At 45.0% G+C, this 26,347-nt stretch overlaps 1 protein-coding gene across 3 annotated transcripts in view; it reads right to left on the bottom strand.

Moving 5' to 3' along the window:
• The window catches only part of AGAP2 (ArfGAP with GTPase domain, ankyrin repeat and PH domain 2), a 144,387-nt gene that overhangs the window by 11,467 nt on the left and 106,573 nt on the right, over positions 1-26,347 (bottom strand). For all 3 annotated transcript variants that reach the window (XM_061615005.1, XM_061615006.1, XM_061615003.1), the window contains exons 2-13: positions 22,749-22,807; positions 21,593-21,680; positions 20,834-20,919; positions 19,171-19,312; positions 17,261-17,395; positions 15,056-15,153; positions 13,315-13,467; positions 11,185-11,271; positions 10,973-11,077; positions 9,515-9,677; positions 1,554-1,655; positions 741-887 (exon numbers count right to left, since the gene is read on the bottom strand). In XM_061615005.1, coding sequence (XP_061470989.1) covers positions 741-887; positions 1,554-1,655; positions 9,515-9,677; positions 10,973-11,077; positions 11,185-11,271; positions 13,315-13,467; positions 15,056-15,153; positions 17,261-17,395; positions 19,171-19,312; positions 20,834-20,919; positions 21,593-21,680; positions 22,749-22,807 — 1,365 coding nt within the window. The remainder of the gene's footprint in view (positions 1-740; positions 888-1,553; positions 1,656-9,514; positions 9,678-10,972; positions 11,078-11,184; positions 11,272-13,314; positions 13,468-15,055; positions 15,154-17,260; positions 17,396-19,170; positions 19,313-20,833; positions 20,920-21,592; positions 21,681-22,748; positions 22,808-26,347) is intronic.

Genomic DNA, 26,347 nt, shown 5'->3' with positions numbered 1-26,347 from the left:
CCTTGAGACTGTTTTCCCTCCAACCACGCCCACTTGCTCCATCCCTGACATATGACTGGAGCTCACAAGGGGAGCCAACTCATGCAAAGGAATATTTTTCCCTTGAAGACCAGCTTGACTTCATGGTGATGTCAGGTGACTGACAGGTGGGTGGCCTCACCCACCTATCAATCACCCCTGCCCTATATCAAGTAAATATTCAATCCCACAGAGGTCTGGTTCACAGCATCATTCCCCACATTTCTCTGAGGTAGAAGAATGATGTGAACTGGGCATTTGTATGGAGTACTTGGAAGTTCATGGTAGATGTTATCTGCACTGTGGAAGGTAGTCTTCACTTTCTCCTGTGAAGAAAATGTCACTCCAGCAAATTGGAATGCAGTCCCCAGGAACATGGCTATTTACTTCAAATGAGGTTGCTTTACCCCCCGTTGTTACAAATACGTGCAGTCCTAAAGATGCACATATATCAGCTGTAAGCCGGCTTGGAGCACAGCTTTTCCTGCCCTAGCATACAATGGGAGTGGTATTTCTAAGGTCTCAAAAATGGAAACACACAACATGTGTAGTATTGGGCCAGTGTGATGTCACCATAGGCATAATTTTTAAAAATCAGCTCAACACATCACTCTTATGTCTCTCCCCACATTCTGGAGGGGCAAACAGTGAGGTTATCAGGGGCCAGTCTCCAAGATTGACCTCACCTTTAACAAGCACTACCACTGACAGCTGCCTCTTACCTTCTGCCTGCCCAACTGACCCCTCGGTTTTTGAAGGTGTTGTCAATTTCTTCCGTCTATGCTTCTTCCTGTCAATCATAGGGGATGGAGGCGGGTCTTTGCCACTGCTGCCGGGACTGGATAGCCCTTCTGCAGCCATGGCCACCTCTGCAGAAACATGTGGGAGAAACAGATCACATGGCTGGCAGCTAATCCTTTCTCCTTGGGTCCAAGGAGCCTAACCCTTTCCCAGCATTGTCTCCCTGCTCCACAGGTGCTTCCAGGTCTGTACTGAACTTGAGGAAAGGTTGTGGTATCTGGGGCTTTTTAGCTTAGAGCACAGGCAAGTAAGAAGCAACATGACAGAAGTTTATAAAATTATGCATGGCATGAAGAAAATGGATAGAGAAAAGCTTTTCTCCCTCATAACACTAGAATTCATGGACATCCAATGAAGCTGAACGTTGGAAGATTTGGGACAAAGAAAGTACTTCTTCATGACTTGCACAGTTTAGCTATGGAATTCGCTCTCACAGGAGGCAGCGATGACCACCATCTTTAATGGCTTCAAAAGAGAATTAGACAAATTCATGGAGGATAAGGTTATCAATGGCTACTAGCCATGATGGCTATGCTCTGCCTCCCTAGGCGGAGGCAGTATGCTTCCAAATACCAATTGCTGGAAACCGCAGGAGGGAAGGGTGCTCTTATGCTCAGGTCCTGCTTGTGGGTTTCTCGCAGGCTTCTGGTTGGCCACTGTGAGAACAGGATGTTGGCCTAGATGAGCCATTGGCCTGATCTAAAAGGGCTCTTCTTATGTTCTTATGAACTTACCAGCCTTGGAAGAGGACACAGAGCGCTGCAGGCGCTCAGGTTTGCCTAAGAGTTTGATCGCTGGGTCAACTGGAGGATTCAGCAGACCTGGACTGGGGCAAGCTATAGAGAGAATAAAAGAAAATAATGAACTTATGAAGCTGTTTTAGTCAGAACACTGGTACATTTGGCCCAGAATTGTCTACTCTGATTCCCAAAAGTACTTTAAAGCTTCAGAGGTTTTCCCCAGCTTTTAAATGGAACAGCTGGGAACTACCTGGGAACTACTCCTTGTGCATGCAAAGCTTGTACATAAGGGTAATTTGTGGCCTGCCAAGGGGTGAGTATTCTAGTTTCCTAGATCTGAGTTCCCCAACATAGACTCCATAGGGTAAATATGGACCCCTATGACACCCCACTTGGTGCCTGCCAAGGTACCCTGCTCTTCCCATTTTTTAAAAAAAATGAGGGGATTTGGTAGGGGTACCTGCTATGTTTTGTTGGAGGTGAAGATGTATTGTGTGTTGTTTTGAGGGGCATGGATTCTGAGCATCACCAGTGTTTCTTCTGTGAAATGGGCATTTTGTGGTGCCCACGACAGTTTTTTAAGATTTCCATATGTGCCACTGGGATCAAAAAGGTTTGGGATCCCTGCCCTAGACTACAGCCTGGGGAAGCAATATAACCTGGTCTGGTTATTTAAACAGCCATTTTATGATTCTGACCCCTGGGAAATCACAGCACAGTGTCTAGGGCTAAGGCTAAACCTCTCTGGAACATATTTTCAGCTCAAAATATTTGGGAGCTCAAGAAGCGAAACTGGCCACTGGTTAGGCCCCCAATTCTGCCCTCTACTACCAATGTGCCTCCCCCTATGTTAAACCGGGTGGGCACTTAGAGACTCAGCCTTTTAGCCTCCACATGTTGTTGTTGTTATGTGCCTCCAAGTCGACTGCGACTTATGGTGACCCTATGACTCAGCGACCTCCAAGAGCATCTGTCATGAACCACCCTGTTCAGATCTTGTAAGTTCAGGTCTGTGGCTTCCTTGATGGAATCAATCCATCTCTTCTTTGGCCTTCCTCTTTTTCTACTTCCTTCTGTTTTCCCCAGCATTATTATATTTTCTAATGAATCATGTCTTCTCATTATATGTCCAAAGTATGATAACACCAGTTTCACCATTTTAGCTTCTAGTGACAGTTCTGGTTTAATTTGTTCTGACACTCAATTATTTGTCTTTTTCGCAGTCCATGGTATTACCGCAAAGCTCTCCTCCAACACCACATTTCAAAGGAGTTGATTTTTCTCTTATCCACCTTTTTCACTGTCCAACTTTCACATCCATACACAGAGATCAGAAATACCATGGTCTGAATGATCCTGACTTTAGTGTTCAGTGATACATCTTTGCATTTGAGGACCTTTTCTAGTTCTCTCACAGCTGCCCTCCCCAGTCCTAGCCTGATTTCTTGACTATGGTCTCCATTTTGGTTAATGACTGTGCCGAGGTATTGATAATCCTTGACAAGTTCAATGTCCTCATTGTCAACTGTAAAGTTACATAAATCTTCTGTTGTCATTACTTTAGTCTTTTTGACATTCAGCTGTAGTCCTGCTTTTGTGCTTTCTTCTTTAACTTTCATCAGCATTCGTTTCAAATCATTACTGGTTTCTGCTAGAAGTATGGTATCGTCTGCATATCTTAAATCATTGATATTTCTCCCTCCAATTTTCACATCTCCTTCATCTTGGTCCAAGCCCGCTTTCCGTATGATATGTTCTGCGTATAGAAGGGAAAATTCTGGAGCTACTGAACTGCAAGACCTCCTGTAGGGGTCACTCTTTCATTATATTACAACTGTTTTCCCCACCCTGGGGCCAGAGGCAGCACTCTGTTCTCCAGGTTTGTGAATTAAACTTTACTGGCTTTAAGTAAATGCTCCAATTCAATTTGGCACTGGTAGAAAGTTTGGTACAAAAAGTATGATCTCATTGAAAAAGTTAAACTAATTGTCCAAAGCCAAAATTCATAATAATTTTTTTAATTGGAACTTTGATTACATTAGATCAGGGCTTCTTCACAGAGTAGGAGACGTATGCAGCAGTATCCCTCACCAGAAAATCCAAAGATGCTGTGAAATTCACTTGCTGTAATCATGTGAGAGGAGAAAGCTGCCTTTGTTACTAGTATCCCAGGCACCAGGCGTATACAACTTGTGACCCACCAGCCATGAATGGTGATCTATCATCAGGGGCTCGATATACCTTGCAAATAGTCGCTTGCCTGGCCATCTATGGTAAAATGAAGTGTTGGTGCCCAAAACAGGACAGCTTTACTGAAGCTGGCTCTTTTGAGGTACGTTGCCAGGCTGGCTAGAAGAAACGACCATGGGACAGGTCTGAGAAGGTGGCATTAAACCTCCTGCTTCTGCTGTCTTCCCAACACTGCAGAAATTGTAGGAGGAGTGACAAGAACCTGGAAGTTGGTCCTGGATGACTGGGGTACTGCTGAGTCATGAGAGGTATAGGTCCGCTGCATGGATTTTTACATCCTATGCTGGATGTAAGAAGTTTCAATGTAACATTCTGTCTATAACGAGGAGGAAGGGGAAGGGAAAAATCACCCTTTCAGGGAGCAAACTGCATGTTGTTTGGCTGAAATGTACTGAGTTGCCAGACATCTTTACCATAGGAATGCACATTTCCTTTTAAAGGGACCACCTCAGAGGGAAGATATGTCTATTTTCATCTGTCATAATTCGATCACAAATGGAAGCTGTTTCTCCATTTTAATGTTGCTTCCTATGAATATAAACATACTCCAAAACAGATCCAGGGCTTGGCCTTCCATTGGGATTTAATTGTAACAACTGGAAATATTACGCACATTTGCAGACTTTTGAGCACTCAGGCATCACTTTTCTGGTCATGTCCCCCCACCCCCACTCCTCATTGTTATGATTTGATACTCTTAGTCAGTTTTATGTGGTCCATGTGCTTCACATGGAATCCTCTGGTTTCATTTATGTCTTTGATTATTATGCAATAATACATTACACTGCAAGCAGAGTGTGCTTTTTATTTCCTTTTCCGAGTTGATTCACTTTTTAAGGAGGGGCTGACTTCTTTTTCAATTTCTCTCTCTAAATTACTAGAATAAAAACATTTCAGGTGCAGCCACTTCAAAATTTCCTGCACGGAAAACATTCAAGTTTAATACCCACATGTAGAGGATCATACCTGACAATCACAAACCCATCTCTTTCACTGTGCATACATGTAGTATATTATTATTATTATTATTATTATTATTATTATTATTATTATTATTATTATTATTAATAATAATAATAATAATAATAATAATAATAATAATAATTTATTTCTTGGTCGCCTATCTGGCCGGGTCAGCGGCCACTCTAGGCGACGTACAATGTAAAAATAATACAACAATAAAATACAACATAAAAACCAAAACTTCAATCTAAAATTAATCTAAAACACATCCAAAGCTGTAGCAAGATAAAATTAATCTACTCCCGGGATCTTGTAGGCCTGCCTGAATAGCCAGGTCTTCAAGGCTCGACGAAAACTTGGCAGGGAGGGGGCATGGCGGAGATCATAGGGCAAAGAATTTCAGAGGGTGGGGGCCACAATCGAGAAAGCCCTCTCTCTGGTCCGCACCAGCCTAGCTGTTTTTACTGGTGGGACCGAGAGAAGGTCTTGAGTGGCCGATCTCGTAAGGCGGCATATTTGGTGATGTTGGAGGCGCTCCTTTAGATAAACTGGGCCAACCGTATAGGGCTTTAAAGGTTAGTACCAACACCTTGAATTGGGCCCGGTAAACAACTGGTAACCAGTGTAGATCTTCTAACACCGGAGTGATATGATCACGGCGGCGGCTGTTCTTAATCAATCGTGCTGCCGCATTCTGTACCAGCTGTAATTTCCGGACTGTTTTCAAGGGTAACCCCACGTAGAGCGCATTACAGTAGTCCAAGCGAGAGGAGACCAGGGCATGTACCACCCGTGGGAGAAGATGGACAGGAAGGTAGGGTCGCATCCTCTGTATTAGATGTAATTGATACCAAGCTGCCCGGCTCACTGCTAAGACCTGAGCCTCCATGGACAGCTGGGAGTCAAGAATGACCCCGAGGCTACGGACCTGGTCTTTCAGGGGCAATTTCACCCCATTAAGCACCAGGTCTACATCTCCTAACCTTCCCTTGTCACCCACGAGCAGCACCTCGGTCTTGTCAGGGTTTAGTTTCAGCCTATTGCCTCCCATCCATTCACTTACGGACTCCAGGCACTTGGAAATGGTATCCACAGCCAACTCTGGTGAGGACTTGAACGAGAGATAGAGCTGGGTGTCATCTGCATATTGGTGACACCACAGCCCAAATCTCCTGATGATGGCTCCCAGCAGCTTTACATAGATGTTAAATAGCATGGGGGAGAGGATAGAACCCTGTGGCACACCACAATTGAGAGGCCAAGGGTCTGAAACCTCATCCCCCAATGCCACCCGTTGATGCCTTTCCAAGAGATAGGAACGGAACCACCGTAGAACAGTGCCCCCTATTCCCATTCCCTCCAGGCGATCCAGGAGGATACCGTGGTCGACGGTATCGAAAGCCGCTGAGAGATCCAGGAGGACGAGGAATGCATATTCTCTCCTATCCAACGCCCTCCTTAAATCATCCACCAGTGCGACCAAGGCTGTTTCAGTTCCATGTCCAGTCCTGAAACCCGATTGGAACGGATCTAAATAATCTGCTTCCTCCAAGTGTGTCTGTAATTGCTTGGCCACCACTCATTCGATCACCTTGCCCAAGAATGGTAAATTAGAAACTGGGCGAAAGTTGTTCAACTCTTGGGGTCCATCATAATTACCCAGCCTGCATACATGCAGTGAAACATACATTTTCAACCATGCATGACACATGAGTTTCCCTCCGTGCCCCCAGTATGGGAGTGCTCTCCACATAGGAAGATACATCATGTTTGAAGCAGCCCCTAATTTAAAAAAAATATTTGTTGTTTTTCATAAATTCTATCTGTTACACTCTTCTTGGTTGTTACTAATTAAGGTTAAACAAAAGTGTGAGTGCATTTAATCATAGTGCAAAGGAGGGGGGAAGAGTGTGAGTGCCTTCCCCCTCTCGCTTCTCGAGTCACTGGAATTTCACAGGGGATCACAACTTACCAAGAGTGTGAACTAACAAGCAGTAATTATATACACACCTACACTGGCAAACAACACAAAGTATTCCTTCCCTGACAGACAGGCAAGTGTCTTAGGTCTAAATTTTACACTATCACTGCAGCCTGGTTTCTGCCACAGAAACCTCACGTGAGTATGGAAGGGCCTCACAATGCAGCATCAGCCTTTGTAGTCTGCCAGCCAAAGTGCCTGGGGACACCATGTGGCTTGTATCTGTGTTAGTAGTCCCTAGAGAGATGGGCCACTGGTAGGGGACCTTGCCACATGAGCGGCAGGGTGCTGTTGTGGACGAAATGTAGGGCTGAGACTAGGGTTGAAATGCCCATTCTGTCATAGAGCTCACTGGGTAAGCCTGGGGTAATCATTTTCTCTCAACAACAACCTGGGTTGTTGTGAGCATAAAGAGTAGATGTGGGGATCCATATACCCCAACTCTGATCTCCTTGGAGGAAGGGTGGGATAATAATCATAAGAACCATAATTATACTCCTCCTCTTGAAGAACAAAGTGACAAGATCAACAAATGTTACTGCTGTGTAGGGATGGGCGAGAAATTCAGTTCAGTTCGCATTTCAAGCGGAATCAATCAAATCTGCACTTTCCAAAACAGTATGAGAACCAAAACACAGCCATCCTTCAAAATTCACACTTATTCAAATTTTGCAATGCAGTTTGCCAACCAAATAGTGTTTATAAAACAGTATTTACAAAAAAGCATAGAGGAAAGTGTGCATAAAAATAGATATATGAGTGAAAAGAACATATAAAAATGCATTAAACTGAGGGAAATTGCTTGCAAAAATGTGTACATTAGTCCAAACTGCATACAAATGTGTTTATTAGGTGAAATTCACAGTAAAATGCTGAAGAATTTCCATGATAATTTTTTTAAAAAAAATTGCAAATTGCTGCAGAAATGTGGAGAATTGAATTTAAGATTAGAAAAATGAGGAATTGAGAGAACCGAATGGACAGGTCTTTCCATCCCTACTGCTGTGGCATGGGACCCCGCCTTGCTGAAGCATATAGGATTTTGGGTAGTAACAGTGCTGCAAATGCTAACATGAAAATTGGGAACTACAAATTCCAAGATCCAACTCTAATCAGAAAGCACACCAAAAATAACAGAGGCCATGTTTGCTCTCCCATAACGGCCTTGCAGGAGTAAGCCCAGGCAAAAAAGGCATGGATATGTACCTCTCCTTAAAAGAGACACAAGCAACTTCACTTGCATATTCTTTGATCTCCACTCATGACATGAACGGCAGTGGTGTTCAAGCAAGTTAAGCTCTTCAGCCCACAGCACACACATGCATTTGGGGATGGTGTTTGTGGGAGGAAACTCTAAGGCTGCTTTAGGATCAATACTGGGAGACAGCTAGACGCAAAGGATGTATCCATGTTAGTCATGCTCAGAGCACACCTGCTGAAATTAATAGGCATGACTACATTAACATACATTAATATCAATGGGTCTACTCTAGGGATGGAAGGATATGTTAATTTCGGTTCTCTCTGTTTCTCATTTTTCCAGTCTTGAATTCTGTTCTCCACATTCCTGCAGCAATGTGCGTGGTTTTTTAAAAAAAAATCCTCGTGAAAATTCTTCAGCATTTTAGTGCGAATTTCTCCTAAGAAACACATTTTAGGCAGTTTTGACAAATGTACACATTTTTGCCAGCAGTTTTTCATAATCTAATGCATTTTTGTATGTTATTTTCACTCATATATTCATTTCCGTGCACACTTTTACCTGACAAATGCATTGTTTGGTTGATGAACTGCATTTCCAAATTAAAATAAGTGCAAAATTCAAAGGGTGGCTGTGTTTCGGTTTTCATATTGTATTGGAAAGTACGAATTTGATAGATTTGGCTTGAAATGTAAAGTGAATTACATTTCTCATCCATTCTTAGTTTACTCTGAGTAAAACTTAGTTGGCTACAACCCAAAGTGTGTCCAAGTGGGAAGTGAGGTCAAGAGAACTGGGCTTCTCAGGAGGAAGGACTATCAGGAGCTAATGCATTAGAAAGAATGCTACTTGCTCAGCTCAGTGCTGAAGACTCTGTACATTCCAACAACAGAGAGGTCTGCTTAGGAAACTGCTGATAACAGCCTAAAGCTGGTAGTGGCAGGAATCAGAAAAACAAATAAATAGGGACCAATTTTAAAAAGCATGACCAAAACCGAATGCAAATACATACCTTGCGCAAATGCCAGGCAAATGTGTAAAAGGAAGCCAATTCTCTAAAAGACACACAGAGACCTTTTTGTATCCTTTACTTAGTACCGTGTTACAGAACAGGGCACAAAGCACTGTGATTTTTATGACACAGCTAATGGGGAGAAAACGCAGCTGACACAAAAAGTAGCTTATTTAGGCATCCCTAGGCCAGGTAAGGACCAAAAAGAAATGTGATGCAGGAGATACTCTATCAGATCTCCTGACTTGCTTTCCTTGTCTTTGAAGCAGCCACAGAGGTCTCTGACAAACCAAAAGAGCAACACTGGGGGAGAAAGGGTTTAACTCTGTCCCACTACATTGTTTTCCTGCCCCTCTATCTCCGCAGTTATTAGATCCACCAAGGGAAAATATACAGGCTGTACAAACAGGGTCTCATCCTATAGACAAAAATCTGTTCTCCCCTCTGACTGCCTCAACTTTTTTTTTAAGGTCAGGAGATACATTCACCACTCTGCCCTCCCATGCCAAATCTGTCCCCTGTTCCTGACATGGGCACAAGTCACTCACTGCTGGTGTCCCCAACTCCAACGCTGCTCACGTCTTTAACCAAGCCATTGATGCTTGAGGAGGCACCGCAGGCAGAGATGGCTCTAGGTGGGCGTTTGCCAGGCACCTTGACGGTGGTGCGGAGTAGGTCCATTTCTTTACCATGGATGCTATGGATATAATCCTGGAAAGGCATGAAGATTAGGAGATTAGATCACACACACAAACACACACACATAGTGGTACACTTAGGGAATTTTAGACACAAGTAGGGATGGACGGAATGGTCTTAATTTGGTTCATGTCCCTTGCACAAGAGTCTGTTCTGGTGACTGATCATGCAGATTTTTAGGCAAAACCCTAAAAGATCCATACATAAGCTTTAAAAATGTACCTTTGGAGGAAGCCATCTTTTTCTCTGTACAATTGCCCAGGAAGTGGGGGCATGTCATAATATACTGCCACTTCCTGGGGCTTTTTACTTAAAAAACTTTAGTGTGTGTGGTAAAGCAGTGTGCTTTCATGCTTCTCTACGCAACTAGAAATGGTTTGTAAAAAGAAAGGGAAAACAAAAAAAACAGAAAGCCCTTGCCGACTATATTGAGAAGGAAAAACACTCATGCTAATACCTACAACTACAACAACAACTGCAACAGTAAGCATGAGCAGACCATGCTTGGAAAAGTCTGTCGATTTGTGATCTAATCTGCATGCCTACCTTCCAATCTGGGTATGATCTGCCGGATGTGGACTAGGGAGGTTTGCTCCAAATTGTGGAGCGAACCAAAATCCTCCCCTGTCCTACTCGAGAGTTCATGGTCTTTTGGGAGAGACTCCCTTTAGATGGTAATGGGTTCTACTTCCCTTACTTCACAATGTAGTAAGCCAGCCCTGCTGTGGTTGGGGGACCTCCGGTTCATTCTACTGAATGGGGTCCTGAATATCTGCCCCAAAGATCTTCTCTGATGGCACAACATTGAATTCACACACGATCATGCTTTTTTAAAACTCTAGCTTTTTAAATCTGAAATTATTAGCACAGCCAGTTCCATCCTTCCAAACAGTGAAGTGGATTAGAAACTTAATTCCTTTCCTAAACGTGCATTTGAAGAATAGGAGAAAGCCTACCTTTTAACCTCTGCCATCATCACTAACCATTGTCCATGCTGGCTGGTAATGATGGGAGTTGGAGTCCAACAATATTTGGAGGGCCACAGCTTCCCCATCCCTGAAGTAAGGTCATTGGGGGAATGCTACTGCCATGATATTAGATGACACAAACACTAAAGAATTCTAGTACCTCCTTTCCTGGCAGACAAGCTATGAGTGCCTGCATATGGCCTTGTAGATGTAAAGAGCCAGCCCATAGCCATGACCATACCTCTCCTCTCATCTAAAAACTACAGCTCTATGATCTCCACGCCTGCCAGAGCATCCAAGGCCCCATGTCACACACGGCTCTGGTGATGGTGCACTTACATTAATGCTGGGATGATAGAAGAGAAGCCCATTGCTGGACAGAGTCACATATTTTTTCTTCCACTCTTTGTTTAGAGAATTGCCACTTCGTTTCAGCAGGAAACTCTAATGGGAAAGACAACAGACAAGAGGGTTAGCTAAGGTGCTGGGGCTTTTGCATGGAAGGTTGAGATGATTGACAAACAGCTGCCAGGTCAAATGTAAGCCTTCACCTGTTTGATGGGTATGGCTCGGCCACTCCCAGTATTATCACCTCTGCTGTCCAGGCTCCGCTTCTCTGTGTCACTCCCTCTGCGATTCTACAAAAAGTCATAGAGATGCTTCAGTTGTAATGTCTAACTATGGTTTGTTGTTATGCCTTTACAAACAATGGTTTGCAAATGGCCAAGAAGCCAAATCTGTAAACTAAGGCTTGAAACTGGTTTGCAAGCCATAGTTTGGGGGTGTTACAGCTGAACCAAAGATGAGTGAAGAGGGGGGCTGTACAAACCACAGCTTGCCTGTCCATCCAGAGCAAAAAACCAGTGTTTAGTTTCAGTTAGCACAAAACATGATTTGGTGTCATATCTGAAACAATCCCACGAAATGATCAGTGCTTCACCCTAGGGGTCTTCACATTTCTTACCCTTGTTTTTTGCTTAAGAATACATGTATATTACAAAGGATTCTGGAGAGGGGATTTGGCCATGACTTAAAGTAGGGATGGAGAACTGCAGGCCTCCAGATGTTGTTATGTTTCGTCTCCCATTATCCCTGACCATTGGCCATGCTGCCTGGGGCTGATAGGTGCTGGGAGTCCAACTATATTTAGAAGGCAACAGGTTGCCCATTCCTGATCTAAAGAAAGGTGGTATCTGAGCCTCTTGGGACCTCGCCATAACCACAAATAGAGAGGATTAATTACAACTGTAGGAAAATCCAAGGGGGGGGGAAGACTTTTGCACAGGTACATACAGTCCAGAACACATTTCTGTTATGGAAATATATATGCAGAGATTCTCAGCGGTCTGAGGTGCATGTGTGCCAGTGTGTATTCACCTAAGTAGCAGGCTTTTACCCTGCAGTTAGATCACTGATACTTTAGTAAAAATAAGAAAAGCTACCTAGTTCTAACTAACTAAGCTGGAGGCACAATGCCCAGATGTGGGCATTGCCCTCATGGCTCAGGAGAGATAGCCAAGACAAAGATGTCTCCTCTCTCCTTGGACAGTCGAAAAAGAGGACAAAGGAAGGAGGGGCAGGTCAGCTTCCCTGAGCATATCAGTTTACAACAGAGGGAAGTCAGGTAGAGAAGAGCACAGGTAAAGGTAGGCATGCCTAGCCAGCTGGAGGACCCTAACTCTATCTTCCTTCTGGAATACAAACAAAAGAACCCAAACAGGAGTTGCTCTTGCCCAACTTCCAACGATTTCAAGGAAAAGTCTTTATCAAGGGAATGGCTGTAAAAATCATACAAAATCATAACCCAACAAGTCAGTACATTATAATGCAATTCTATATAAGACTACTCAGAAGTAAACCCCACTGCAGTCAATGAGACTTATTCCCAGGTAAGTGTGTATATGACTGCAGCCAGGAAGTGTCTTTTTTGGAGTGCATTGTTTTTACCAAAATTTCCCTGGATAAAAATGTTTCCTCAAAACATGGTGGAAACCATATCTACTTATGCACTTCACTGTAGCCCCAGGTGAACTGAGAGTACACCCCAAAACACACCCCAAACTCCCCTATGGCTGCACAATGGCAGTGGGGGGTAAGCTGTCCTCTGGGGAACACTGCCACTTCCGTTGCTTATTTCCTTATAAGAGAAATCCCTGATAAGTGTCCAGAGAATATCACGGTTCCTTCGGAACACAGTTTGAAAGCTAATACTGTTTTAAATCATCATTTCAGACACTGCACACTATCCGATACTGTAATTTGGATGCTAGATGACAAAAACCTGGGAATAGCCTACTGTACAAAGCCAGGAAACAGGCCTCAAAGATTTTGGAGGCTGGAGGTGGTAAAGATGCTTTCATATTGGGCTGGTTTACCATCAGATCATATTTGGAGAGAGGATTGGGGGGAGAGCAGGGGAGGGAGACAGGAGGGCAGAAGTCAGAAAAGGAACACAGGAAGCTGCCTTATAACAGATCAGACTATTTGTCCATCTAGTCCAGCATTGTCTACTCTGACTGGCAGCAGTGGCTGTCTCCAGGAGGTCTCAGAGAGAAAATCTTTCCTATCGCCTGCTACCCCATCCCTCACAGCTGTCATGGTTCGCTTCCTTGCCCACTGACAGCCAGGTCTGGACTGGGCCATCCACCCTTGGGCTTGCTCCCCTCACTGGTGAAACTCACAGCAAAAAGGCTGGTCCGGCGTTTGGTCCCTCGATGCAGGGAGCTCGGCGTGCCAATTATAGCCATTGCCTCGCCGCGCAGCTCCCGATGGCTGATGTTGGGCGTGGAAGGCAGGGATGAGGAGTAGTCGCTTGTGTGACCACCGTTACTTGCCTAGGGGAAAAAAGTCCAGAGTTATGCCAGCCCTAAACCAAGGGAAGAAGGGAATACAGGCCTGCTGGCAATGAGGCTTATTCAAATTCAGACTACAAGGAGTGGGTGTTTGAATGGTCACCCCATAAAAAAAAAATCCACCACACATGGAAAACTAGCAATGCTAAGGAGAAGCCGAGGTTATGGAATTCAGTACCAGAAGAGGCAGTGATGGCCAACTTCGAGTGTATTAAAAAAGGTTTAGACAAATTTATGGAGGATAAGGTTATCACTGATTACTAACCATGATGGCTATGCTCTACCTCTGCTATTAGGGGGCAGTAAGCCTCTGAATAACAGTTGCTAGCAATCACAGGTGGGAAGAGTACTGTTGTGCTTATATACTGTCTGCAGCCTTTCCACAGGCATTTGGTTGCTCACTGCGAGAGCAGAGCTCGTCTTAGGTTCTAGAATCCTTTGCCTTGATTTCTGGACTTCTATACGCAGGGAGGAATTGAGCTCTTCATTCTGGTTGTTTTTTTTAACAGAGGGGAGCATTCAATCATGCGCTCTCTCATCTACAGCCTGATGTAATATATAGCCCAGGAACAATATTTTTCTCTCATCTGTCTGTGAGACAGAAAGTCTCCACCAGCATGATAGTGGGGTACTAGAAACTCACTATGACCCATGCAGCAAGGCAACCACCAGTTTGGAGAAGATAAGGAGAGAACGCCCTATCAACCTGTCAGCTGCCACAGCAGCCAAAGAGCCAAGAAAAGTTTGACCCTAGTACAGGCACCCACTACTAGTCTGTGCTGCTGGCCTGGTACAAATCAATGATGTCACTGGCTTGTGCAGAAACATACCATGGCACAGATTAGGCACGTTCTGTTACTGGTGTACCAATGGTGGACACTACATTCTACTTTTGGGGTGTGGTAGCATTGGCCAGTGATAACAGTGAGGAATTGCAGCACACATGGCTGCACAGGCCACTGCCGCAGGAATTTCCTCCCCTTCCAGCTTGACTCTTAAGATGAAATACGGCACAAAATAACTGTAGGTTAATGTTTTCACCCACATTGCACCCTTGCTGGTTCTACTGTTCTTCCCATCTGCCACGCAAGCGAGAGCAGAAGTATTGGATGAAGACCTGTGAGTAGACATGCTTCATGCATTCCCACACACACAGAGACTGAGATTTCAGGTCATAGACACCATCGCATTTTTGGTGCAAAGTTATAGAAAACTACCCTAACATCCCTCGTGTCATTATGGCAACCGCCTTCGGTTACACAGGCTTGTCCCACAACCACATGATCTGAGCGGTTCACCCCAACATACATGTGCAATGTTGCAGAGCATGCTATGTTGCTCCTCTCCACCATGCTCTGTTGATTGTTGCATCAAGAGACCATTTGAGCTGCTTTAGCAGCTGGGCTGGCATAGCTATTACATTTCAAGGAGGAATATGCCAAGGCGGCACTCCCCCAATCAGCTGCTCCTTAAGACTCCTTTTTCACAGCATCACAGCGAAGCATGAGGACGCCCCAATTCCCCTAAGTGGACTTATACATGGCACTGTGGCAAGGTAGATTCCACCCACCGGTGTGGAGACAGCTGAATGGCTGGGGGTGCTGGGCAGAGATTTGCAGGATGCAAGGAGCTGCTGCTGTTTCTTCATATTCACAATCTTCTGGGCAACTGCAGTCGGGGAGGGGAAAATATTTATATATCTATAAATCGTACGGCAATTCAGATTCTACAATTGCCCCACAAAGACACATTGGAATTCAACTATAACCTCTCAAACAAACAAACCAACCTTGCAAGGAACACAGTTATAGACCCAGCAACATCCAAGCCCCACAGACACAGTTGGGGTCCCACCCCACAAACACTCACCCTCCCCTCAGGGGCCAGGTCACACCCTGAACATATTCCTTTTTGGGGGTCCTTCGTGCCCACATCCAGCAGCATAGAAGTCACTTCTACATGGTGTGATCCTAAACTAAGGGAAGGGCCATTGCTCAGTGGCTGCGCATCTGGTTACATGCAAGAGGTCTCAGGTTCAACCCCCAGCATCTCTAGGTAGGGGCTGGGAGAGATGCCTGCCTGAAACCATGGACAGCCAATCCCAGTCAGTGTAGACAGCACTGAACTAGATGGACCAATGGACTGACTCAGTATAAAGCAGCTTCCTATGTTTCACAGAATCATGGAGATAACATGGCCACGTGAATGGGACTGATCACATGGGTATTTTCCCTTGCAATTAGTAATGGTGCTGGGAGGCTGCTAAGTGAGTGGGAAAGACCCATGTGTTATTGGGTCTGTGACCATAAAATAATAAACCAACAACCCACGTGATCAGACCCACTTACATGGTCATACTATTCACATGTGATCCCCTGCAGAATGGGTTCACGCAATGTGCAAGCAAGTCCCGCATATTTGGATGCATGTAGGGAGGAGCATGGTCACCCTTTGCCTAAACCTGGGATGGGGAAACCTGTCACCCTCCAGATGTTGCAGGACTCTCAGCTGGCGTGGTCAGGGATGATGGGAATTGGATGGGAGTCTAGAAGGGGATCAGGTTTCCCACCCCCGGTCTAAACCAAGCAAATATTATATGGTACTATAAGAGAGTGGTGAAATGGCAGCCTCATCGCTTCCCCATGCCAGATGCACAGAAAACAGAAGTACCTTGGGCACAGGTGGAGTTTCCACCACAGACACAAAACTGTATGCCAGGAAGACTTTTGACACACAGTGCCTATGCAGTGCATACTCTCTACTACCACACACACCTCTAGGTAGACAGAAGTCAGTCCTAGAGCCAAGGGATCCCCACACTCACAGCACAAGTTGCTTGCCCCATAAGCACATTTCCTGAAAACATGAAAGGCCTGAGCATGGCCACCCCTCACCTCCAGTCATTGACACTGAAGGGCCAGTTCTCACAGTCATGCTGGCATGTAGACTCTACACACGATGGAGTACATTCCCACTGCCTATTTATTTAATGACTGTAACACTCTCCCCATGCCCAGAACAGCTAATGGGCCTACAGAATAATGCAACACATTTAAAGTAACATTTAAAACAGTAAGGATCATTCAAGAGAGCAAAACTGTACAAAGAAAAAGAAGAATCAAATTTAAGCCAACAAAAATGCCCCATAGAGGCAAAATGTCAAGTGCAGTTGGTGCCCACCTGTATAAAAATACCTACACAAGTACACCTTGCTTGCACAATCCACCCACCATGTTTGCAGCAGACAGATTGGTCCTGCTTTCAGGCTTCCCCATAGCCATCTGGTTGGCCATTGTGAAAAAGAGGATACTGGACTGCATGGGCACTGCCCTGATGCAGCAGGGCTCTTATCTTCTTAATGTGCTTATATGCAAGATTTATACACATAAAGATGAGTGCATGTCTGCATCAATCACATAAGATATTTTGCACCACTGAAGCAGAGTGCAGCATGCAAACCTAGACCTACCATATATAGGAGGTGTGGGGAACCTTTGGACCTACAGATGTTGCTGAACTACAAATCCCATCAGCCTCAGCAACCATTGCCAATGGCCAGGGATAATGGGGGTTGTAGTTCAGCAACATCTGGATGACCAGAGGTTCCCTGTACCTGACCTAAAAAGTCTACATATGGGTGAGAACTGTTGTTATTTGTCATTAGCTATGTCTTGAAATGTGTTCTCCCTTGGCTCCATAAGCACTCTTGTTGCCCTGAAACCCAACCTGCCTGTCTACCTGCACACTCATGAACACACACAGGAAAAGTACTTACCTTCATTGAAGACCCGGTCAACATTGAGCCCATAAGTGGCACACGTCTCATAGTAGAGGCAACGACGCATTTCGGTGCACAGAGCCCTGGCTCGGGAATCCTCAATCACACGAGGGTTGCTGGCACTGATTTTATCTGCCAGAATGAAGAAAAAACAGAGAGACACACTCCACTTCTGAGCTCGACAGAAATCTACTGAAATCAACAGGCTTGCTTTTGTGTAAACATGCATAAGATTGAGCTTGAAAGTATTATGACTACTATTGCTACTACCACCATTATTATTATTATTATTATTATTATTATTATTATTATTATTTTACCCTAGCTATGTCATCTCCTTGGCACGTTCGGTTTACTAATGTAAAACAGATCCCTATACTGCCCTGTTGTGTGGGTGTTTTTTTAAATTCTCTAGTGTTTAGCCTTTTTCAACCAATGTAGCAAATGGGGATGTAAGGCGGCTTTGATTTCTGCTCTGACCTCTGTTGGTCACATGCAGCACTGTTTTTGTTCCACTGCAGTTTGGTTTCTGACAAAAGCTATGTTATCTGCTGTGGCAGAATTTTACATAATTAATTATTATTACATTATTCCACACCATTAATTTCAGTGCAAAGGAAACATAATGTACATTTGGGGTGGGGTAGGAACAATCAGTTACATATCGTTTTACTGAAAACAGCAGCAGCAGCAAATAGTGGTTGTATTTGCTGGATTGATTTCTGTTCAGGACATGGGACATTTTCCAGCATCCCTAGCTGCAAAGGGAATCATAGATCCAGAAAACTGGCTTGGTCTTTTTTTTATGGCTTTGCCTTGTCCAAATTTGGAGCGTTCATTTCTCTGTCATGGATATGAATGCTCACAACCAGTGTTACTGCTGGACTGTGTTTCAGCTGTTGCTCTTCTGACTGACTAACCATTCCTGACCTCAACTGGCCTCTTTATTTTGCTCCAGCTATTCTCATCAGCACTTTGACCCAGCTGGATGGATGACCTAGTAATACTAAACCTGCTTGCACTTAACTTTGCTTCTATTCAAGCTTGCTGCCCTAACCTTGACCTGGATCCAACAAAGGGTTACCTGGCAGTACCACCCTCACTCTAGTGTCTGGCACACGCTAAGGTACTGGGTCATTGCTAAAAGCCCACAGATGTCCTGAATATCGATGGAATTCCCAGCCCTGTTACAAAGCAACCAGTGTGCATGCATTCTGTAGCTGCAGTGTGCATGCATTCTGTAGCTGCAGTGTGCACATACTGAAATTGATGTTAAATTGCTTTTGCTTTTTTAAAAAAAATAATGCAGGTTTCTAGTCCTTAATGAAGATATAAGCTTGAAAGTATGTGGGCATTGCAATGCCTGTGGAAGATCAGAAGCCATAGAAGGCTTGAGTAGGATTTCTAGTGATTGGAAAAAATGGCAGGGTCTCTGTACGTGCATAGCATCCCATAGTAAGCAGAAGTAGAAGCAATTATAGCCATCTCTGGGTGTTCAGTCTCTTCACATGTAAATAAACAGTGTGGTATTAAACTAAATAGTTGTACGTATGCACAAGGATTACCTCAAGCACAATGAAACATCACCCCATCTCCCCCATGTGCGCCCCACTGTGTCCAAATCTACTCCGGAGGGTTGGGGAAAACCCAGAACAAATCGGGGTGCACAGAGGGGAGCAGATGGGGATAATGTTCTATTGTACAAGGAGAAATCCTTGTGCTAATGGAACATTCACCTTAGTGCTACATTGAATACAACCCATAGTTAACAGCAGGCCTAGTGAAGACTAAGGGGGAGGAAGCTTCCTCCGGTTGGCATCAGGACCACAAGTAACAACAGCACCTGGCCACCCTGCCATGCTCCTCAGAGTAAATTCTCTGTAGGTCACATACTCTCTCTCACTCACCCTGAGTGCCCACGAGTGCAAGAGCCATGTCAGAGACTGTGCGGTAGTTTGTGAGGAACCCATAGTACTGAGTCACTTCTTGGAAACTGGTCTCATTCTCCAGACTGAAGACAAAGATGACAGCATCTGCCCAATTTGCAAACTGCAAGGAGGAAGGAAATCAAGAGGAAGAGGCAGATCAACCAGGGACAGTGTTCAGACTGGTTACATTTTATTGAAGGGTATCAAGCCAGGGTGGAACCATGAAGGGATGACACTGTTATAAGATCCTTCCATGTATATAAAACCTGTAGTTCAGGGGTGGTGGAAGGGCTGTAGCTCAGTGGCAGAGCATGCACCTTGCATGTTGAAGGCCCAGGTTCAATTCCTGGCATCTCCAGGTATGACTGGAAAAGACTGCTGCCTGAAACCCTAGAGAGTGACTGCCAGTCAGTGTCGACAGTACTGAGCTAGATGAACCAATGGTCTAACTCAGTATAAGGCAGCTTCCAATGTTCCTACATAACCCCAACCTTGTGGAACACTAAAAAATAAAGCACCTGAGAACTTCACACCACAGCAGGATTTATTTCAGGTATTTATTTATTTTATTTATTTCGTTTCATTTTTAGACCGCCCATAGCTAATAGCTGCCATTAGGCCTCTGTAGCGCTACTTAGGATCAATCCAGACATAACAAGGGCAAGTTGTGATGTTCCTATATTAATGTATATATGGTAAGTGTTGTTGTTTTAGAAGATACATGGTAAGTGGAGTGAAAGAGGAGGGGGAGTGAATGGGCAGTAGAATGCGAGATGATTGGCTGAGTGTTTAAAAATGGCTGAGCGTATAAAAGGAAGAGAGAGAGTGGAATCTGGGGGGAGAAGAGAAAGAGTGGATTGCTTGGTGGGGTTTAGAGAGTTGTTTACCAGGAGGGAGGTGGAGTTCGGATTAGTATTGAGTAAAACCATATGCTTATGTGCCTTAAGAAGAAATCTTGTTAATCTTGTTAGCTTTGTTATCTTTAATAAATACTTAATTTGGTTTACCAAAGGCCTGATCCTTGGCTGGGGTTTCACAGACCAGAAGGGAGGGTAAGGTAATGACCAAGGCTGAAGGGGAACTGTAACAAATGGTGGCAGCGGTGAAGAGAATAACAATACCAGTATTCAGAGTCTCTGGGAATACTAGTATTGGGACGTTACTGGTGGTTGCCTAGCAGGGGGATCTGTTGAGATCTGTGCTAGAGCGGATAGGTAAACCATAAGAGAGTGCGGTCCGGACTGGTGGAGTCCCTGGTGGTGCCTAGAGACAGGCAGTAACCACGAGCAGGTAGGAACCTGACAGGGAGAGCCAGGGAAGGACGCATCACACAAGTCATGTTAGCTTATCCACAAGTTATGTATAAAGAAGGGGGCGCTGTCCGATTCTATATAAAAGGGATTGTGAGGGTAAGGGGAGTGGAATCCTCCCCCTCCTTTACTCCCTGTGCACCATCGCCTGAGGCGCTTTTCTCCCAGCTTGGCTCATTTATCAGAACTGAACTGAGAGAAGAATTTCAGGGGTAACAGGCCATGAAACTCTGAGGCAGCGTGAACTGCAGCCTATAACTATCCATAGCGCCAAAAAAAGGCTGTGGCTATTAGACTGTCACACAGTCCTGAGGCAATGAGAGAGCACCTACCTTGGCATCCGGAGGCCCTGCTTCCTCTCGAATCAGCAAGAGATGGCTCTGCCCATCCACCACCACTTCCTTCTTGAACTGGCCCCCTGAAAAACAGAAGGAAGCAGAGTAGCAGTGGGGAGGAGCTGAATGGCAAAACCCAAGCTGTTACTTCAGTGGAATGACTCCCAAGTAGAAAAGTAGCACAGCTCAGTATAAGAACATAAAAAGAGCCCTGCTGGATCTGGCCAGTGGCCCATCTAGTCCAGCATCCTCTTCTCACAGTGGCCAGCCAGATGCAGGACCTGAGTGCAACAGCACTCTCTCCACTTGTGATTCCCAGCAACGGGTACCCAGTCTCTGACAGTGGAGGTAGAACATGTAGACAGCTCAAGCCTGAGATGGGAAGGAGGAAGCCAGTGGCTCAGTAGCACGTACTGTGTATGGGTGAGGGATAATAGCTTAGGTGGCAGAGCACCTGCTCTGCATGCAGAAAGTCCCAGGTTCAATCTCTGGCACCCCGAGTTAAAAGGATCTTATGTAGCAGATGATATGAAAGAGCTCCACTGCCAGGGACCATGGAGAGCTGCTGCAGATCTGCAATAAGGCAGCTTCTAACGTTGCATACCTAGACAAAATTTACTCTCTTGGTTGACTCTCTTTGTCCTCCTTTGTTACTTCCCCACTCTTTTGTGAGGGAAGGAAAACTGAGTGGATGCACACAGGGTTGGGCACAAGGAAGGAGTTCCTATTTGGGAACAGGAAGGAAGAGTAGCTCACCCTCTGCAGGTTCTAGGCCCAAGTAGGAGCCAGTCAGGTAGCGATGAACGAGTGCAGACTTCCCACTCTTGATGGTCCCAAGGATGCCCTTTGGAAGTCAAAGAACAGAAGTCACTTGTTGCTGCAGGGTGAAACTTGGCATAGTATGGCCCCCTGCCCCTTGGCTTTCTGGATGCTTTGGGACTAGGTTGACTTCACTCAGGAGGGGGAGTTCCCTCTTGACAGAGGCTCACCTGAGTAGTCATAGGCAAATCAATATGCTTTTAGTCTGTGTTACTTTAATATGTGTTCATCATAAGCCATACCATTTCTTGCATCAACTTGCACCAAAAAAAAATCTGCAAGGAATTTCTCATTTAAAGTACTCATTTCTAAACTTATTTTGATGTGTTTTTTGATCCAAGAACTGTGTTTTAACACTGGAGAAATGCAGAAGCCGGTGGATAAGCAAGTTCTGATCCACATATCAGTTTGGAAGGTGAGGATCAGGTCAGTTCATATTGGAATTCACGAAGGTTAAATTCCTCAAGGATCCCTGCCTCAGAGAAAGCCTAGATGTGACACAAGAAGTGTGGCAGGAAGCAGAATTTGTTACCCATCTGCCCACCCCTCACTTTACCATATGTCAGGCCACTGGCCAGGGTGGTGTAGCAGTTAGGGTGGTGGACTTGGATGACCCAGATTCAAATCTCCACTGGGCCACATAGCTCACTGAGTGACCTTGGGCCGGGCACCACCTCTCAGCCTAACCTGCCTCATATGGTTGTTGCGAGGGCAAAATAAGAGAGGAGGAGGGCCATGTGTGCACATTGAGCTCCTTAAAGAAAAGGTGGTATATAAATGTAATAATAAATAATGTATTGCATCACAGTGAATGTTTTATACTAAAGTTAGTATAGTGTTACCTGGTGTAAGAAAATCCTCAAAAATTAATTTAATGGAATTGCCTAGGGACACAGATGTGCATATGTGAAGCTGCATGGAGAGGCTTACGCGGACTGTGTCATTTATACAGCACCATTGTTGTGAATGATGCTTCACAAAAGTGTAAAAGGATAGGTCCTAAGAGCGTGCAATGTAAGGCACACGTTTATAGTATCTAGAACCATATTCAATCAGTACATGTTTATGCAACAAAGGTGAACGAGACACCTACCAGTCGTAGCTCCGGAATGGAGCGGCCGAGGGTCCATTCCTGGCTGTTTGCAATGGCTTCTGAGAAAACACAACAATAATAATAAATGAGTAATCTCTTTCTAACAATCCTGTGAGGTAGACCAGTATGCTATTACTCCCATGTTGCAGATGGTGGAGGACATGTAGTGATTTTGCAGCTGAGGTGTGATTTCAATTCAGGACTTACTACCTTACAGTACACATAGCTCTCACCAGACGGAACTCAAGACAAGTTCCTCCTCCTAGGTCTACTACACACAGAGATGGACACCATTCTGCTAGAGCCCTGTGCTCAGTTTTCTGAGGAAACAGGAAGCAGGAGACCAAATACCCTCTTGTGGGCACAGCTGGGGGGGTGGGAGGAAACACAGAGAAGAAAGGCAGAGAGATGAGGCTCTCCCCATCATGTACCATCAGCTGCTCTGTGGGGACAACCCCCTTAGCCCTCCAACTCTCCCACGCGCAACAGTTACTTCTTTGTGCTCCTTCAGGGGTGGCAGGAAGAACAGAGAAGGCAGCTGCAAGCTGGTGTGCCCAGCACAATACTCATCCAGGGTCCCCGGGACAAGAGTCACAGCGAGGGGATGCATCAGTCATGGTATAAACAGCCAGTTCAAGGCAAAATGTGAGCAGCCTGGGATGCAGGAAGTGGGGCCAGAAGCAGGTGTTTTGGCTGGCTCCCTGGGAAAATTTCTGGAAGGGAAAGATGGAAGAAGGGAATATTTTCAACACCAGCGCTCAAGGCTTGAGTTGCCAGCTCGGAGCCTGGCTGAAAGAAGCATTTTGATTCCCAAGGCACCCAGAAGCATGAGTGTTGCAGCCTTTGCTGGGGATTTGGTATTGCCAATCCTGGCACCTGGTTTCATTTTATTGCTATTTTTATATTTGATTTTAATGTTTCTTGATAGCTATGGACAGATGTCTCAGGGTGCCTCCAGACTGTCAATATTTTGCAGGAGGGATCCACACACCTATCAACTTCAGATTTGTGCAATTAAAGTTGATTAACAGGATCTGTCCCCATAATGCAACAAATCCACATTAAAAAATGGACTTTTTGCAGTTTGGAAAGTGACTGGGAATATGCATTGAAAAGTGTGGGATGGGATGAACAAATGGGAAGATGTGTAAACAACCCACAAGCAAATCAGGCTGAGTGCCCATTGTTATATAACTGCCTCACACACAAAACAGAACAAATGCTAAATAAAGACAAGATACAGCCTAAGCTTTGTGCAAGCAAATCAGGATGAATGCTGAACAAACAGGTCACCTGGAGGAATCCTTAATCTGCAGAATGGTCAGCCCTGCACCAATTTTAAATCTTAATTTTAAAAAAGAGTATCTCTGAACATATAAAGGGTACCTTTCCCCACTACTGCCTACCTCCACACACCTGTGGTTAAGGAGACAAGGCTCAGGCATTACACAGCATAGCTCTCAGGAAGACTTCAGCCTCCAGCCTCTCTCTTTTTAGAGACCAGTTTACAGGACAAACAAAGGCCGTGGACATGTGCCTACGGCAGCACTGCTTGTTTAAATGTTGCTTGTTTCCAGCAATGGTGGGGAGCCTTTTCTCAGCCTGAGGGCCACATTCCCTTGTGGGGAACCTTCCAGAGGTTGCATGCCATTAATTCGTAGGGCCAGAGGCAACAAGGGCAGAACAATGGATGTGACTCTTACCTTTCTACAGTAGGCTACATTCCAACCAGGAAAACAGCAGAGGTTTCTACACTGCCCACACCTGTATACCACATATGCACATCTGTCTATCATCTTTCCCAGGCAAAGGAAAGATGCATTATCACATTCCAGCTAGGCAAAAGCACTCAAGGAGGGTGTCGAGCAGAGCCAATGAAGGGTGTGGCTTGGAAAGGGGACATGGCCTAGGGAGAGTCTTGGGAGCCAAACAGAGAGGCCTGAAGGACTGCATTCATGTCCTGGGCCTGAGCTTCTCCAACCCTGGTTTCAATGTATGTACATAGACGTTTTTCCCAATGAGTACATACATAGTGTACAATATATGTATGTTGGCATTTCAGGTGTATTTATGTCTGCACATTCATCTGTCAATTTGCAGATCTGTGCGCACATTTGATTTCTTCCATGTTGCTCTGGAGCAGCTCAGACATCAGTGGAGCTATATTAGCCCTCCTACTGAGTCCCACATCCATCTGCAGAGGTGTTCCTGGTGGTGTGCTGCTGCCTAGTTGACATAACAACGGAATGTACAGCTGACAGGGAATTCACACCTGAGGCTTCCCCCACCCATGGGAAAACTAACAGTTATTAATTTCCTGGACAGCTGGATGGTGGTAGGGAAGGAGCCAGTTCAGGAGGAGCTGCAGAGACAAGGCTGCAAGTGCAGACAGCCAACATTAATAGTATTCACCAGTATTAAAAGTCATCTGCATTTTCAATTTGACCACTCAGTTTGAAAGTGAGATGCAAAAGGTGAATTTGTAGTTAAGTATGGAATTTTACCTCAAAATTTAAAAGGCAAACTCTAAATACCACTGCATGCCAATTATCAGATAGTGTGAATAAGTAATAAATCATCAAATACTGTCAGATATTAATACCATTGTATGTCAGCTAGTAAATGTTGCCAGATAATAAATAACATAAAGTGTCAGCAATTATAGATCATACACTTTTCAAATACATAATGAACGTTCAGCAAGTATTCAAGGATTCAGAAAACATCTGAAGTATGTTCAATATCCACATTTGCAGAGGACAATATCTCATCTTATGTTACTATGCTATATTTTTGTAAACCCTCACGCCATCATGATATCACAGTGTGACGGTGGGGGCAGGGTGAGCCCCATGGCTTGGGCCTCGGCAGCCACAGCCTAACCAGGAGGCCAGGCAGGAGGTAAATGATGGTGACAGGACCAGCACAGGGCAGGGTGGAGCTTCGGCAGCCCGCAGGGGGACAGGGGGAGCTTTAGTGACCCAGGCCTCAGCAATGCCCAGGCCTGGACAGGAGGCTGGTGATGGCAGCAGCAGCAGCAGAGGCCAGGTGCCAGCTTCAGCAGCCTGGGTGGGGCAGCTTCTGCAGTCTTTGGGGCAGGGCCAACTTCAGCAATGATAGACAGGCTTGGTGAGCAAAGCGAGCAGGGGTGGAGCCCCTAGTCTAGGATCAAATTTGTGTTAACTCTGGTGATAATGCGTCACCATTTGGCAATCCAGTAATCTTTTACCATCCTGCCTAGTCTTCAATATGTTACTACACTGTATACCTGATCAAAAATCCAGGTAAGGAGAGGAGTTGTAGAATTCTCACTATCACTTGACAGGATATTAACAGGTGACTCGCTATTTACATGCACACTGAAGTTAATAGCCACTTGTATTTATCCTCAGAGAGCAAGGGACTCATTTCTGAACATTAAGTGTCAAGGCGTGTCTGGAACTCAAGCCCTCTGACCTGAAACCCTCTACTCCCAGACATGCAGAAGATATTTTGTGATTACTTTGGAGAAATGTGCATGGCAGCACAAGAGTGTACTCTGTATATGCCCAGAGGTGTTCTATTAATTGTTAAGTTAATGCACTGCATGGCTAAGCTGT

Source organism: Rhineura floridana, chromosome 3, assembly GCF_030035675.1.
Source record: "Rhineura floridana isolate rRhiFlo1 chromosome 3, rRhiFlo1.hap2, whole genome shotgun sequence".
Lineage (NCBI taxonomy): Eukaryota > Metazoa > Chordata > Lepidosauria > Squamata > Rhineuridae > Rhineura > Rhineura floridana.
The sequence above is the reverse complement of the archived record's forward strand: the minus strand, read 5'-3'. Positions and strand labels throughout refer to the sequence as shown.